At 48.6% G+C, this 17,130-nt stretch overlaps 2 protein-coding genes and 1 non-coding gene across 10 annotated transcripts in view; 1 reads left to right on the forward strand and 2 right to left on the reverse strand.

Moving 5' to 3' along the window:
- Klhl8 (kelch like family member 8) overlaps positions 1 to 1,915 on the forward strand; it is a 47,637-nt gene extending 45,722 nt beyond the window's left edge. For 3 of the 5 annotated variants that reach the window (XM_057773090.1, XM_057773089.1, XM_057773091.1), the window contains exon 10: positions 207 to 1,914. In XM_057773090.1, the coding sequence (XP_057629073.1) occupies positions 207 to 330 (124 nt within the window). In that variant the 3' untranslated portion in view covers positions 331 to 1,914. Of the gene's footprint in view, positions 1 to 206 lie in introns of all 5 variants that reach the window. The other 2 variants (XM_057773093.1, XM_057773092.1) reach the window with 1 other exon arrangement.
- A 6,840-nt stretch (positions 1,916 to 8,755) lies between these two features.
- Positions 8,756 to 17,130, reverse strand: part of Aff1 (ALF transcription elongation factor 1) — a 163,738-nt gene continuing 155,363 nt past the window's right edge. For all 4 annotated transcript variants that reach the window (XM_057771555.1, XM_057771554.1, XM_057771557.1 and 1 more), the window contains 5 exons: positions 16,944 to 17,077; positions 16,387 to 16,458; positions 15,725 to 15,862; positions 13,902 to 14,125; positions 8,756 to 13,090 (listed from right to left, as the gene is read on the reverse strand). In XM_057771555.1, the coding sequence (XP_057627538.1) occupies positions 12,969 to 13,090; positions 13,902 to 14,125; positions 15,725 to 15,862; positions 16,387 to 16,458; positions 16,944 to 17,077 (690 nt within the window). In that variant the 3' untranslated portion in view covers positions 8,756 to 12,968. The remainder of the gene's footprint in view (positions 13,091 to 13,901; positions 14,126 to 15,724; positions 15,863 to 16,386; positions 16,459 to 16,943; positions 17,078 to 17,130) is intronic.
- Positions 14,992 to 15,098, reverse strand: LOC130876677 (U6 spliceosomal RNA). Its single transcript, XR_009057329.1, has one exon. It is a non-coding gene; the product is annotated as a U6 spliceosomal RNA (small nuclear RNA).

The raw sequence follows: 17,130 nt of genomic DNA on the forward strand, positions 1-17,130 counted from the left end.
AGCATTGCTGATTTCTAATTTTCCATTTACTATGGTGCATTGTAGATAATGGAAGCTGTGGGAAGCGGGCCTGAGATGACGGAGGAAAGCTTGTTACTAACGTAACATCTGGAAATACCCTTCCCTCTGGAAACCTGCTGTCCTTTAACGCAGTCCCCCAGTTGGGACCCTGTGCTCTTGGTGTCAGTCCCGTCTTGTCTTTCCAGGTGGGAGCTGGTTGGACCTGTGTCTCACTGCAGAGCTGGTGCCGGTGTAGCCGTGTGTGACTGCTTAACTAGCCAGATCCGAGATGTCGGCCATGGGTCCGCTAATGTGGTTGACTGTATGTGACTTAGGTCCCACCAGCAGCAATGCAGTCACAGCGGATGAATGGGACGACAGCCAGCATTTTCTGTGGCCCCCTTGGTGACTGCAGGTACTCTCCTGTTGAATGCCAGCTGTTGTGTTGTGAGTACACTCACCTTGTGGCCCTAGCGCTGGAGAACTGTATGTCACCAGGTTGTGTGTTATTTTCTGCCCTAGCAAATAGCAAAGGAGGCAGGAAGCCGTCGATCTCTGGTTTCATGTAGTGCCAAACCTTAAAATAGCTGTTTATTTTGATGAATAAAATGTAATTTATTGAGTTGTATCTGTTCTTTCTCCTGAAGATACTAACTGCAAGCAGTGGTTTTTCGCAGAGGAGAATTAAGTCTGCTCATAACATGAAGACTTGAGGGTCATTCTACATGGTGCTGATGAATTTATGTTTTGCTTTTTGTCTGTAGGTGGTGACGTTCAGTTCTTGGGTATTTACAAAGTAGGGAAATGTGTGTTTCTGAGGCACTCTTGAAACCGTCCTAGTGTCTGTAAGAAGCCCTTTGTTTCTGTTTGGAGTTTTAGAACTACAGGCACCCATGCTGGCTCCTCACCCACCAAGAGCACTGCTCACAGTTAGGGCTATTATGTTTATTTTTCCCATCTCATGCAAAATGTGCAACTGGGAATGTCTTAGTGACGGCTCTGGATTGGCTCAGTCCATTGCCCAGGGCAGAGATGTGGAGAGGAACTGTACGCAGCACATGACCCTAGGAAGGAAATCCCAAGGTTCCTTTAGCTTTGTTCCTTGGTTTAGTCATTGGATTTGGGACCCAGGATCCGTTTTCTTATTTTGTTATTTGTCACTGTCTTGGTTTTGATAATTGTACAAAACTGAATTTATTTATTATCAGGAAATGAATGCATTTTTCAAAAGCCCTTTATGCAGTATAGTTTGATGATTAGTTCAAGTTTGTCATTAATCAATAAAATATATTGTTGGTAAAAACAGAGAAAATGGAAACTACCAGTTCCTTTTCATTATTTAATGTCCTGCAGTGTATTTATTGGAACCTAACTGAATGTTTCTGCAAATAATCTGAAGCCCAGCATATTGATAATCCCACTGTGATATAACAGCCCTTTATTGTTTGTAGGTATATATGTGTGGTACACATGTGCACGTGTGTTCACATTCATGTGTGGGTACAGGATTAACATCAAAGACTAAGACTTTCTAGATTGCTGTCATCTTACTCACTGGGGTAGACTCAGTTGAATTCAGAGTTCATTTATACATCTAGCTTGCCCTGGGCATCCCCTTCCCTATTTCCAGAGTGCAGCTCACTTCACCTACCTGGCATTCATGTGGATTCCAGCCATCTGACCTCTGGCCCAGTGCCTCCTAGACAGATCACACAAAAAAACAGCCCAAGTGCTCAAATCAGCATCATCTTTCAACAGAAAATATTTTTATTAAATTTTCTCATTTATTTTACATACCAGCCAGTTTCCCCTCTGTCCTCCTTATCCCCCTCCCCACCATCCACTCCTCCTCTGTCTCTGTTCAAGCTCCTCGCCCTGCATCAAGGCTGGGTGAGGCATCCCAACATGGGGAATTGGTTCCCAAAAACCAGCTCAAGCACTGGGGACAGGTCCTGATCCCATTGCTAGGAGCCCCACAAACAAACAAAGCTACAAAAACCGTGGCCCACATGCAGGAGGCCGAAGTCAGTCCCATGCAGGCTCCCTGACTGTTAGTCTAGAGTTTGTGAGTTCCCACGAGCCCAGGTCAGCTATCTCTGCAGGTTCCCTTGACCACCCCCCCCCCCCCCCCGGCCCATCCAATTCCTCCTCCTTCAACAGGACTCCCTGCTCTTGGCCCAGTGCTTGGCTATTTTTTTCTGTTGTCAGATTTTTTTTGTATGGAGAATGATCCATGATAGCCGTGAGTTCTGTTTCAGATGAGGGAGTTTAAATGTACAGCAAGTGGGAATCAAAGGCTAAACAGCAAGCAGCAGAAAGACAGGAGAACATCACAGCAGACTCTCACCGCCTAGCAGAAACCCCGGACAGCCATAAGGTAGGTCCCAGGCCTTCTCCTCGGTTGTTCCCACCAGAGGCATTTTAGATCACGGGTGAGCAGTAGCTGAGGCATGAGGTGCCGAGACATCCATGCTCAAGGCCGCAGTCTTCTCTACTCTTCCAGTTACTCCCCCATTCTGGACAGCACAGCATCTGCACTCACGGCACGGCCTGTTCTGCTGTCCTCCCTTTCCCAGGGGGTCAAGGAGCACGGGGGCAGCCTGTCCCTGAACAAGGGGTCTTGGAGGGCTCTGAGTATGAGGGAATGGTAGCCCGAGTTCCAGAGCCAGATTCTCAGGGAGTGGGGTTAAGCAGCGCATGCCGGCTTGCTAGTGTAATGCATGTGATGTAAGCCTCAGAGCTGGTTCTGCTGGGTCAGTGTGCTCTGGTGTAGCTGCCTCTACTTCAGCCACCCTGCAAGCTCTTAACCCCGACACATGGCAGACCAGCTGCATCTAGCTGAGCGAGGATGACCTGAAACGTGGCTGCTGTCAGCTTCTCGTCTCATAGATGGCTGGACACCTGTGGTTACTGTCATGCCTGTTTTTTTTTATTGTCCAAGCTAAGGATCTTAATATCTCATTTGATTATTTAAAATATTTTTCTGTTTTATGTTGGGTGTACTCCATTTCTGATTTTTACTAGACAGTGGTCAGCTAACACGCTAAGCCTGTGCCCTTGCACCTGTGAATGTTGGCGGGCCTAACAACAGCAGAAGGGAATAAATAGAATAAGTGGTCTCTTTACAGGTTAAACAGACATGCTTTGAGGTATGACTGCGGGCAGAGGAACAGTGTGCTCAGATGGTGAGTGAGTGCACAGAACCAGGCGTGAAGCATCCAGAGGGGCCTCCCAGGGTGTGCTGTAAGCAACTGAAATTATGAGTGGAAAATATATTTTTTCAAGACAGGCTTCTCTATGACTGTCCTGGAACTCGCTCTGTAAACCAGGCTGGCCTCAGACTCCCAGGGATCCTCCTGCCTCCCTAGTGCTGGGATTAAAGGCGTGTCCCACCACCACCCGGCTAAAATTTTTAAAATGAGGTCTCACTCTGTGTCACGTAGGCTGACATTGAAAACCAGGGCTCAGGGGATGCACTTGCCACCACCTGCCATCAAGCTGGGACTATCATTGCACTGAACTCAACCCCTTGTGCATTAATTCAAGACACATTTTGGGGCTCCTTGTGTGGTTCCCCCATTTAGTGATTAAAGTCATTCTTTACTATATTGACACTCGGACTTTCTAAACAAATTGCCATTGTCTTTCACTGTTTTGTGATGTTTGAGTAAATGTTTTACTTCTACAGAGTATAACTCATTTCCTTGATCCCCAAGTGAACTATGACCTTACAGTGCTGTTAAATGTCTATGTAAGAGACTGTTGCAGCTGCACAAAATGCTTTTATAAGTGATAAAATTGAGAATTTTCTTTGTTGCTTTTGTTTCTCTATGACTATTTTTAAAAGTATTTAGTATCTAATTCATGCTGTATTGGTGAGGGATGTTTCAGGGGTTTCCTACCAGGCTTTGGGGGATAGGAGATTACAGGCCATCTGTTTAAGCTGGGGAGGAGCACACAGAGATGGAAGACATTGGAGTGAGGGGAAGCCAGCCCAGTGGAAGGGTGTGTGAAGAGCCTGTGGAAATTTACCATCTCAAAGTCCAATTGCAAACTCTAAGTGGAGGGATAGTGGACTACAGGAAATACGAAAGAGAGGAGTGTACTGGAGGCTCATAGACTAAGAGGAGATTGGAGAGGATGGGGAGGGGAGGAGGGGGCAGGAGTAGTGGGTGAATGATGGGAAGAGGAGAAGGCAGGAGCAGTGGGTGCAGGATGGACAGGATGTGGGGAGGGGAGGAGGGGGCAGGAGCAGTGGGTGCAGGATGGACAGGATGTGGGGAGGGGAGGAGGGGACAGGAGTAGTGGGTGCAGGATGGACAGGATGGGGAGGGGAGGAGGGGGCAGGAGTAGTGGGTGCAGGATGGACAGGATGGGGAGGGGAGGGGGCAGGAGTGAATTAAGCCAAACTAAAGCTGTATGAAAATGCCTTATAGAAACACACTACTCAGCTAATTTTAAAATATAACTTAAAAAAGTTTGAGTGGAATTACCCTGCATAGGTGGACGATTCAGCTCCAGAAAGAAAACCACAGTGCGAGGCACAAGTTGCTCCCACTGAGTCACTGTCAGGGCATTGGAGGCTCCCAAACAGAGCAGATGGTGGCCAGGCCCTCCGGCTACCCACCGTTTGCTTTCCCTTTACTTAGCACGTGCATGTGTCGCTTGGTGGGGCATTTACCATAGTAACGGGAAACAAAACAAACTTAATTTGCTGACACCAGTATTACATATAAAATATTTGTAAATATTAATTACACATTTTTCCTTGGTCTCTGAGTTTAAAATGTGTGTGTGTATTTCTGGAGAGTCTAATGTTTCATGTAATTTTTTTTATAGCAAACTAGGGAGGTATTCTCTTTGGCTGTTTGAAATTTCATATTCCTTTTCCGTGTGTATGTATGTTGTATATATACACTGAAGTTTGACTGTTGTCCATTTTAAGCAGTATATTTTGAAATGTCTGCCTGGTATAGCAGTTCTGCTGCCTGGGACTTTGTTGAGCTGGGTTTTGTCTATTTGCAATTCTGGGAATCAGACCTAGGACCCTGCTTCCTCTCCTAGTGAGCCTTGAGCCTCATCTTCACCCTTGGGTTCTGAGACAAGAGCTCTGTAGTGCGGACTGACCTGGACTGTGTGATGCCACCTCAGCCTCTTGGGAGCTGAGTTAGTGCTCACACCATGCCCAGCTCGGAACGGTCTTGGGCTCCACAGATTTGTAGCTATTTCAGATACTGCCTTAGTTCCCTCGTTCTCCCCTGCTGTTTAAGTGGGCAGAACTGTACCAGTTGTAGCTGGTTCCTCAGGGAGCACCTAGGACTCTAGTTCCCCTTCCTGGTGAGTCAGCTCGACTATGTACATTGAACGGGTTTTATGCCTTGGTTGCTCTGGCAGCGTGGGGGAGGGGTACTGGCGGAATTCAGAAATGTTACCAGAACCCCTTCCTTTTTAGTTTTTTGGCTTTTGAGACGGCAAAAATTTCTCTCAGGCTAGTCTTGAATTTACTACATAGCTCAGGGCAGTCTTGAACCTGCCACAGTCCTGCCTCAGCATTCCCAGGATAGAGGTGGGCACCATCACACAGAACTGTTAAGGCCCTGACCTGTAAGGTGGTCTCAGCAGTGTGGCTAACTCCCCCCCCCCCCCCCCCCGCCCCAGAATCCAGAATGAAAAGCACTCTTGCCTTGAGTGAAGACTCACCGTTCTCGTGCTCGGTACCACATTCCCATGAGGTCTGCTGACTGTCCTAGAACGAGCATCTTCAGATGCAGGCTCTCACTGTAGCCCTGGCTGAACTGGAACGCACTCTTCAGACCAAGCAATCTTGGACTCACCTGTATGCCTCCTGAGGCCTGAGATTAAAGTTGTGTGCCATCACCCCCACCTTGAGTGAATTTTGGTCAAATGCTTATCACCCTTAAAATTTCTTGAGTGAATTTGATGATTTAAAAAAAAAAAAATTAGGCCCAGTCTGGTGACTTGGTGCAAATAACCTGTCACTGCACGTGGTTTTCTTTCCCCTGAATGTGTCCATTTGTAAAACGTTACATTGCACCTTGGGTTTAGGAAGCTAACAGTATCCATTTTAAGTAGCAGCCGGTGCACTGAGGTGCAGTGAGTCATCAGAAGTGCCTCAGGCAGACCAGGAAGGAATTCTGACTGTAACTTTGTAACTGTTTCAGAATGAGTGGTACTGATAGCAAAGCCTTCCCCCGGCGCCCTCTCTCCCCACGCTGGCCACCAGCAGTGGAACCAGAGCAGGACCGACTGGGTCGCTTGGGTCCTAGCAGCAGCACCATTGGTCTTCTCTGGTCTCCTAGTCCCTGGTCTAGTGCAGGGCTTTGAGGTCAGCTCGCCGACACTTTGGTAACTGTGTACTGACTTGAATTGAGCCAGTTCTTCCTAATTCAGACTTGAAACGCTTCATCACCTCCCCGAGTTACCCCAAGCCTTCCCTTTTCTGGGCAGTGGCCACAGATCTGTTGGTCATCTATAAATATGTCACATTAATGCAGTGTGGTCTTGACTCATGTTGATGAGGTCTGCCTCATGCACAGTCACATGTGTTCCAAACGGTCTTCCATTACATGCACACAGCACATCTCACTGGCACCATGGTGGCTCGCTGAGCAGTGCCATTGTGTGGGTGAACGCCGTGATGATGAACTGTGTTTTCTTACCTGTGCTTCTACAAGTAGAATTGCTGGGGTTTGTGTAACTTGATTTTAACTTTTTAAAACCCTGATACACTGCTATGCCAAGTGGTTATACCATATTATATTCCACCAGAAGAAAATTCTCAGTTCTCTTAATTCCCCCCACCCTCTGGCGTTGTTACCTTTGATTATTTCATTCTACAAGCTGTGAAATGTCATTGTGGTTAAGCCAAAGGAAACATTTGCCATCTAGTGGCCAATTCTGCACATTACATCTGGGAAACTGGCCCTAGTGAGAAGCCTAACTTCAAAACGGGCTTGTTAAAATTTGTATTTATTTTGTGGTTTTCTTTCTGTTAGCATACTAAGAACAACCTGAGCCCTCGTTTAAAATGGCCCCTTCTTTTCCACTATTGACAACTCAGATGATAGACTGGTAGCTTTTTACGTAAAATTAAACCCATAATTGGTTCTTCTTAGGGGCAGCCCAGGAACAGGGAAGGGGGTTTAAAGCGTTTATCCGGAGTAGCCACGTAGCCTTTACAGCTAAACTAGAACTCGCGTCTGTCAGAAGGGCAAAGGCCTCCCATTATGAGAGCCTTGGTGTCTCCTGAGTCTCTGCCGGGAAACCACACCTGCTCAGAGCCCTGCTCCTAAAACCAAACAGCTGGAACCTGAGCACTGAAATCACTCTGGTGGGCCCTAGACAGGTCTCTGCAGGTAACGCAAACTCCCACAGCATCTAAATGCTCACCAAGACAGCGCTAACGGTGGTGAGGTGCCAGAGCATTGCCTGGGTCATGCCCCTCGCCGTACTCGGACACAACGGCCACAGAAAATGCACAGTATGGTTGCAGCCATGCTTAAAAACCTACTCACGCCCTGGAGGGCAGCGGGGACTTCTGCAGTGGTGCCGTGGTTGTACTGCAGGTGTCCAAGAGGCACACACTGAAACTCTGAGATGTGTGCCGCCTACCTACACTTGCATGCAGAATGGTCAGTATGGGGGATACTGCACTGTTTGTTCTGTTTCCTGTATGTACCGGGGATGGACGCAGCTCTGCACTCTGTAATCCACTTTGAGAATTTACCCAACAAGTAGTCCGATGTTTCCTCACGTGCTTTGTTTCAGGGCTATTCACGGACGTTTCCTTTATACCAGTCGCTCTCAGCCTTCCTGATGCGCTCTCTCTCTCTCTCACACACACACACCGGCCACAAAGTCCTTTTCATTGCTACTTCGTAACTATAATTTTGCTACTGTTATGGATCGTAATACAAATACTTTCAGAGAGATAAGTTTGGCAAAGCGTCACTACCCACAGGTTGAGAGTCATTGCTTTGTGACATCCCGACAAAGTCTCGGTGCCTAATGGACGGCTGGTAAAAGGAGCATAGCCACTGCCGACATCTAAGGCCGTACAAGTCTCTGTGAATAAACATCACACAGAGGACTGACTTTGATGGCTCATCTCTCAAGGCCCGCTTCTGCTGAGATCTGTGCCAACAGCACAGGCTCCCACTTCCCACACCAACGCTACTCACCTTGCTTGCTCCATGGGTCTGTGTCATCAAGACTAAGAGGAGGAAAATTGAAAATGGGGCTAAACCAATCTTCATGGCCTTTTTTAGTCTGATGGAGTAGAAAGCACATGAACAACAAGACAAGAGAGGTTAAGTCTCACATCCAAAGCCACAGAGCTAGGGAGCTGAGGTTCAAATCCAAGAAGTCAGAGCCTGAGTCTTGTTGCGGTGTTTCCTTAGGGCCAGACGGCCTCCAGTCCTTCAGCGCTGGCTGAGGACTCCACAAGCTTGTCTGCTACAGCAAACTGAAGCATGTGACGTGGCATTCTTTCCTCCTTTCCTCACATCAACAATCTGAACGCGCCGTGGACGCAGCGTAAGTCGCGGGAGCGTGAGAGATAACGCTGACTGGAGCTGGCAGCTTTGCAGGCTGCCTGGCGTGGCTGTGGCAGCAGTGGGAAGGCAGGGCAGGAGGACCTGTGAGCCCGAGCTCGGCCTTGGCGCCAGACGGGCCCTGGCCCAACAAACAAACAAGCATCACCATATTTGAGCAAAATAAAAACCACAGTTTCAACTCCAATGATTTCTCTAAATTTTTATTAAATATTTTTTTCTACAGTTTGATCTCGTGGAAAGACTGTGAAGATGAACAAGTCAATTACATTTAAAACAGCATTTAATCCTCAATACAGAGAAGAACAAAAGATCTGTGGCACATTATCTTTGGAAAGATCTTTTGCAGATTTTCTTTAAAAAAAAAATTCTCACAGATCATATCTGCCTCTTTCAAAGGATTCTACAAGGCAGCTAAATTTTATTCACAAAAGCCCCAAGTTTGCAGTCTCGTTGCTGAAGCTGATAAAAATGTGGTGTTCCCCACTGCTGTTCTCCACCTTCACCGGGAGCAGAGGCTCCCCAGCCTGCACAGACCCATCGTGTCGGTGACGGCTGGCACAGTCAGTAATCCATGGTAATCAAAGGAAAACAAACCAGTGATTTGCAGTATCACCTGGGCAACCTATTCCTTTTTAAAGCAATTTTAATAATACCAAGATTTGACTTCCCTCTAACATTATAAGAAAGAAAATATATAATATATAATATATAATGGTAATAAATAAAAAAGGCAACCCTGCTCAGGTATCATCCAAAACATGATCACATTCAGGAAAAAAAACAAGATTCGGGACAGACATGCACACCCCCCAGCATGAGATTGTGCGATATTAGCAATACACGTCGTGGCCTGAACAAAAGGCAAACTTAATACTGCCTGTATTGAGTATTGCTAAAACACCTAGGCAAAGCGAGTTCATCTTCCTCAGGTCAACCATGGTGCGGCCCAGCAATGCAGCGTGGCCTGCGTGTCAGTGGCCTTATTCCAGTGTCCGTCCTATGGACAGATGTAGCAATATCCAGGCTCGTAGGGAGCTCTAGGCTTCCTTCCCATCCTCTGGCTCCCTCTTCGGTAGGGAAAGAGGCACTTTGGTCATCACAGTGACTGCAATGTGGGACGCACAGTGGAACAGAATATAGTGTGTCATTCACCCCTAGGAAACTCACAGCCGCCTGAAGAAATGTGCTTGTCAATCATCAGAAGGGCGTGGCCACAGGTGACTGGTCTCAGTGGGAAGCCAGCATGACTGGACCACACACTGGAGGACCACCTGGCAGAAATACCACTTACAGAATTTGAAGGAAAAATCCCAACATCATGCCCTTCTGCCCTTTAACATCCCTTAAGGCAGAGGAAAAGTCCTCACACCCATTATTTCCAAATAGACCAAAACCAACAGAAGGAGGCAGGGAGAAGGAGGCATCCAAGCGGAACCTACCCTCTCCACAGCTGCAGAGCAGTTGGCTCATTCTCAGAAAAACCTACACTTCCGTGTCTCTAAAAGGAGCCTGGAATATTCTCGGGAGATTTAAATCTCTCTAAGCAGTGGGAAAGAATGAACAACAAAGTGGTGGATTGGTAGTGTTGGGAAAGGTAGGTCACCAAGAGGAGGGATTTGCAGGGGGTATGGAAAAAGCCCAACTCATTTACCTTAAGATGCATAGACAGACCTCAGACTTGACAAAGCAGCAAAGTAAACATCAGCCCTTGAAGCCATGGCAAAACAAAGAGCATCACTTCAGAAGCTGTTTGGTCAACAAAGGCACAAATACGTCTAGACGAATCTCATCCTCCGCATCGGGACCGTAGCTGTGCAGCACACAGCGCTTTCTAAGCAGGAATCCTAAGATTGAGGTCCTGTCCCTGACATGAATACATAAGGTGTCAGTTAAGGCACATTTTCAGTCAAGACGGGGAAGAGCCCACTCTAAACGTCCTAAGACCTAGAATTAGAGCGCACAGAGGGGTGGGTGGGGTCCTTTCTGTCCAGAGGATACACTTGCCATGCAATCATAGGGGACCACTGACAAGCACATGCTGGGCCCTCCTGCCCCTCCGTGCTCCCACGGGGCCTGCCCTCTTGGCACCATGAAGGAGAGCAACCGGTTCTAGCGACCGGATTTTTTATGACCTAGAAGGGCTTCTACATGTATGGCCGTCCACACCCTTCGTAAGGCAAGACCGCCCTTCACTCTTTAACACGCTGCCTCCCTCGCTGGGAAGTATATACTCTTCTACAGTTACAGCATCACACATTCAAGGGGTTCATTTTATAGTCCTTCCGGATGAATCGCCTTGGGAAAGTGCTGCCCTGGGGAATTGTAAGCATATAGTGAAAAGTGCAAATTGTTTACATGATCTTCAGGTTTCTACAGTGAACAGCAACAGCACTCACCGGCCACTGTGTTCCCTCTCTTTCTCATCTACACACTAAATTGGTACAAACAGGTCTGTCCAAATTCATTAGTTTTCAAGGTACAAATGAAACTGGAGTATAGAGAGTTGAGAAAACACATCCAGTACAAAGGACGCGGTGGCCCGTTCTTTCTGCATTGGCTGAGCGTGTTCAGTCAAGGGGCACAGTGGGCCACTGGCAGGACACACATGCTTTAGCAAAATCTGTCTAGACCAGAACCGGTCACAACTGACGGGCAGCTCGTTTCCACGGTACAGCAAGGGATACAGACAGCCATGGGAGAAGGGAAAAGGGCCGTATGAGACTACACAAGCCAGACTCTGCTCAGTGAACAAGAACTTTACAGGAAACATTAATAAAAAGAACTGCTCCGAAGGTCTTAGTCTGTGCTCAGAGACGCACAGGGTAGCCATTTCTCTGGCTCCATCCAAAGCAGGCTGAGAGGCCAAGGAGTGTCGCACCAACACCTGGCACCACACCCACCTGCAGCCCCTGTGTGGATTTACCAAGCTACCAAGAAAGTCGTCCCCCACTCCAGGGACATCAGGCACCCTAAGATGGGTCTTCCATCTCCACTAATCTCTAGATACAAACACAGCAAGGCTGGTAGCAAATGGAGATGGGTGGGAAGGGAGAGGGGGAGGGGAAAAACAGTCATAACACGTGCAAATTCTACTTTCTGCAGGGGTAGAGAATTGGCTTTTAAAACCACTACGCTCAAGAGCATTCCAGTACTCACTTCTGACTCTCAGTGAAAGGCCTGTGCTTATGGGCAGGTGTGAAGTCCGTGTGTGCTCTCACTCTGTCAACGTGGACTTGACTAATGGGGGCGGGTGTGGCTGGGGAAGGTCACAGGTCTTCAGTATCCAATCACCGTACCTGAGAAGTCGGTCTGGACTGAGGGTGTATGGTAGTGGGTTTCCAAACCCCAAATCTCCATATCCTTTCGGGGAGGCAGTATCCCCTGGATAATCAAAGGGCTTTGGAAGGTTGAGTTTTGCTATAAATATAAAATAATTTGTAGCAGAAAAATACAGCTTCTGTAGGAAGACCTCACTTTTGCTGACTGAGGACACGAGTTGCCACGGCACTGTCGGCACCTGGGACTCTGGCAGACAGATAAGGAAGTCCGTCCGCCTCCCGCCCAAGGCAAACAACAATGGCTCCCTTTGCCCACATGCACCACGGGAAATGTAAAAATCAATCAGGGGTGCTGCTTAGCCAGTCACTTTCCAGGAGTGTGGTGGCGGGAGGCAGGGAGTGCAGGGCTTCCTGGGATGTGGGGGAGACCGTAAGATGGATCCTGGATCTAGACGCTGCCACTCCTCCAGGACGAACCCGAGGAAGTCAGAGCCAGACAGTGCAGGACTCTAGGCAGTGGGGGCGGGGGCGGGGGAGGGCGGCCCCTTCAGTCCTTTAAATGATGACCTGTCATCAGAACCACTGTTCACTGCAGGAAGTAGCACTGTGGAGCTTCTCGGCTTCTGCTTTACAGGCGGCCATCACAATTTATTAAACAATATTTTCTTTAAAACTTGAAAAGAAAAAATATATCCATAAAACCCTTCACCAAAAATTATTATTTGAAAAAAAATTCCTTCTGGAAGTGAACTTATGTGGCCACTGAGATGACAGGAATCTGCCGTGGACCAGAAACTGCTTCTCGTCTTTTCCTCTGCAAATTGTATCCTATTGTTCAAACAAACAGAAAAACAAACAGAAATGTCGCCAGACCATCCATGTGCCAGCTAGGCTCCATTGCACTTCTGTCCTTCCGTTAGGAAAGGCAGATCATTTCCCACCGTCCGCTCTGCTAACCAGCGTCCAACCGATGGCCACACAGCTCTTGTGAGTTTGAGTGGGCAAGCATTCTGGCCATCTCATGGTGTTTCACTTCTTGAGTGTGCCATCCCAATCGGACAGCTGTCTACACTGTGCAAAGACATTCCAAGGCATCGAGTAATCCCAGCCTGTACTAGGGAGTTTTGGGAGCTTGTCTCAGCCGCTGCAGACCTTGTCTTGTGTAGTGCACCAGGTCCACCAGGCTGCTGTTGAGGGCCAAGATACGCACCTTTGTGCTGAGCTGAGCAAAGAAGTCTGCAATCAAATCCAAATCCAACATGAGTAAATACTTGTACAGATCAAATTGCAATGAAAACAAAGTCTGGAGGTCGTATACCCACAGCATCCTGTGGCTTGCCTAGCATGAATCTGTGAGTGGCTAATTCTTGACAGCCCTCCCTTCTGAGTAAAACCCGGAACTCATGCCTAGAACAGTGGTGCGTGTGTCCGACTGATGCGCTGTGAGCGACGGGTGCATGAGGAGAGGGGACGGTTTGCCAAGAAGACAAAGAGGCTGTGGGGAAATGGAGAGCTCTGGCGCCAGCCGTCTTCTTCCATCAGGAAGCAAACCTAATGGTGGCCACTAGGCACTTGTACATTCACTTTCCCTGACTCAAGCCTGGATGGAGTTCCCGATCCCTCCCAATTAGGTCTCAGTGATATTTGCTATGCTGTATGTCTTCGACTGTACTAGCCATCTTAACGAATGCTGGAAACACACAAACTCAGCCCTGGGCCGTGCTGCTCCATCCCAAGTGTGCTAAGCCGGGGGACAGCCGGAGCACAGTTCCGCTCCGCTCTGCTCTTTCGCTAGCATTTCAGTTCAGGCTGAAACAACGATGCCAACATCTGTGAGGAGGCAGAGTGCTAAAGGCAGAGACCCAGCCTCAGGAATCTAGCCCATACCACAGACCTCAAGGAAGGATCTGGAACGTGGTTATGAAGCAGAGCAGAGGGGTTAGGAAGAGAGACTGCCGTCTCTTTTGCTTCGAGAGACAGAATGTAAACCTGGACCGAAACACCTCCCACCTGCATGCCACACTGGCTGCTGCCACAGAGCCCTCACCTTTGTTCTTCTTTGTAAGGGCCTCTGCCTGATCCCACAGATCAAAGGCCTTAAGGACGTGGGATGTGAAGTTGACATAGGCGGAGGTCATGTTCTGGATGGTGACTGGGGTACTGATGGTGGCCGTCACCCCACTGCTCCCCATACTGCCAACACTTGACTGGGACCCCACAGAGCTGGCAGGAGAAGGCATTGGGGAGAGGGGGGACGGAACGCCTGTGCTCCTGCAAGGATGGAGAGAGAGACTTGGTTAATCGCGCAAACGAGCAGATCACAGACCAGTCTCTAGACTGCAGTCTAAATTTCAGGGTTTGTGCCCCAAAACAGTAATCACTGCTAAAGTCATTCCTACAAGATCAAAGGCACATTTGGAAGATTGACCTGGGTTCCCACCATGCTCTTCTGGACTCAGACTTCATCTTCTGTGACTCCCTCCCTCATCCCTCTGCCGAGCTGGACACTAAATCGAGGCCCCACACATGGTAGGCAGGAGCCTCTGAGCTCAGACCTGACTCTCAGACCCGTGGAGCCACACAAAGCCACCACCTGAATCACTTACTATACCTTTCTCTTTCTTTCCTTGGGTCTCAGCACCGTAAAGGTGAAGTTCATGCCTGGCTCCGAAAACTCCTTCTGGGTCAGTAACGCAGACCAAACAGACCAGCAGCAGGCTGGGCACAGTGACTGGGGTTCAGAAGCCCCACAGGCTGGGCACAGTGACTGGGGTTCAGGAGCCCCACAGGCTGGGCACAGTGACTGGGGTTCAGGAGCCCCACAGGCTGGGCACAGTGACTGGGGTTCAGGAGCCCCACAGGCTGGGCACAGTGACTGGGGTTCAGGAGCCCCACAACCTCTCGCTCCTGTTCCTGGCTGATGGCCTGGTCCTACAAGTTCACACGCTTCAGCTGGGTCAGAGGACGGAAAGCTCCATCACGTAAGCATGACAAAAGATGGAAAGACGGTCAGGCAGACGCTGCCATGCGATCAGAGCTGCCCGCATCCTAGCAGTGCGAGGGTTATTATGAAGCCAACTTAGCTAAATCACATGACTGACAGCATATGCCCTTGGTCTAGGCTCCATTAGGATTATTTTTTTATGGAACATTTCACAAATGTGTGTGCCATCCTTGCAAAGGGGCTGTGCTAATCTTCTCTGTATTGTTCCGATTTTAGTATATGTGCTGCCCGAACAAGCATAGGGCATTCTGTAAGAGGCCGCTTGAAGTCCCTCCCTTTCTGATTGCTACAAATGGGTCTGTATTATATTTAATGCTCTCTAAAAGCAAGGCCCAGAAGAAACAGGACTCCGTGAGGGACAAGAAACAAAACACAGATGCAGTGCTGCATACACTCAGGCGGTGAAACAGAAAGAGCACAAATTTGGGGGCCAGCCTGGGCTATCGGGTGAGGTCCTGTCTTAGAAAACAAATTGCACTGGGCAGGACCATGAGAGACACATTCCAACATTCACCCGACAACACAAGCGAGCTGTTTCTGTTCACAGAGTATGTGCTGGCAGCAGTAGGGGAATCTTGCGTAGAAAAAGACGCAGCATGGGGAATCCTCAGAAGGCCCAGTACTGGCTGTAATTTTAGGCAACCCACTGGGAATCCTGGGACGTACCTTTCAGCAGGTAAGAGGGGACCATTGTATCCTGTATGTTATTATCACATCAGCCTAAACGGCTTCGGTTTTGGGAGCCAGTGCACATGAAGGCCAACTACATGATTTCTGAAGAACCCGAAGTCACATGCACATAAAACGTCACACAAGCAAGAGGTGAATGACACGGCTGGGCATTGTTTACCATACTTAACACTTGCCTTGCCATGCATGGAGAAGGTGCCTGGGCCACTTTGGAAGAACTCTTGAAGTGGTCACTAAGAGTGCGAGAATACTTCATTACTATGTCCTTTTTACAGCGAAACATCGCCATGTTCACCAGGGACTGGCAACGCAAACTGCGAACAAAACCAGAGGTTACTATGACCTGTGGTGACCTCACGGCCAGCGCTCCTGCCTTGAGAGACTCTGCCAAACGGCCCTTGTGAGCACGCTGGGTTCTCCCCTCGGGTACATGTGCACTGCACATCGCCACCGAGAGTGACACTGGCAACAAATGCACAAACATTGCTTGAGTCCTGAGACCAGAGCAGCCCCCCAGGGGGCAGAAGAGCACGGCAGACACCATTTCCTGATGACCATGGTCACGTTCACCTGCCTCCTGCAGCTGGGGTGGCGGGGTGGCGCACACCTTTAATCCCAGCACTGGCAAGGCAGAGGCAGGTGCATTTCTATGTAGACCAAGCTGGTCTCAAACTCAAGGGTTATAGGTCAGAGTTATGTAGAGACCTCGTCTCAAAAAAAAAAAAAAAAATTTAGATAAATTTTAATCAAAGGAAAGTGCTATTTATATAACGAATCAAATTTTACACACCATAAAATGGCAAATGTCTATGCATATAACAAATAAAAGTGTACACACCATAAAACGGCAAATATCTTTTCTTGTGCTGGCACCGTGGTATCTGAGAAGGGTTTTAGTGACATTGTGAACCTGCAGGGAGACAAAAGTGTCTGAGATTAAACAGGTCACGTACAAGAGCCCGGGTGTGCTGGCCGTCCTAGCTCCCTCTTCGATTTCCAGAGGAAACGAAGATGTGTTGTGTGCGGCACAGAAGCGCAGGGGTTAAGAGCAACCACAAGCCGCTCAGAAGACCTGGCCCTGAGTCTGCTCTCTCCTGCAACCAAGCATGACCACATCCTCACTAATCCCCCAGTGACATGCGGGGAGCATGGACTGAAGGAGACATCTGATAGGAAACCTAAGCTGGGAAAAGCACCCTCCCGAGACTCGGTGTTCTCTTCAGAGCACTCGCCAAAATGGCCTTGTTGTACCCAGTTATGCTGTGTTCCCTGGTCTACAACACACTTTAATTCAGAAAAAGGAAATAGCGCCTGGGTCAAGACAGGCAGGTGCTGTCCTCACATCCAGCGAGGAGAGAAGCAGGTCTGGAGGACCCACAGTACCCCAGTACTTACCTAATGAGGTCTATGGTTTCTGAGTAGACAGCGTACGCCACCTTTGCTGAGCTTTCTGACTCCGTAGCCATCCCACACTCAATAAAAGACAGGACGGCTTCCAAATACTTGAAGGCCTTTCCAGTCTTGTCCGCCTGTGGGGGAAGAACACTGGCTCTGTGAGACCACAGGGAGTACCCGCTCAGTT

This window comes from Chionomys nivalis, chromosome 6, assembly GCF_950005125.1.
Source record: "Chionomys nivalis chromosome 6, mChiNiv1.1, whole genome shotgun sequence".
NCBI classification, from domain to species: domain Eukaryota; kingdom Metazoa; phylum Chordata; class Mammalia; order Rodentia; family Cricetidae; genus Chionomys; species Chionomys nivalis.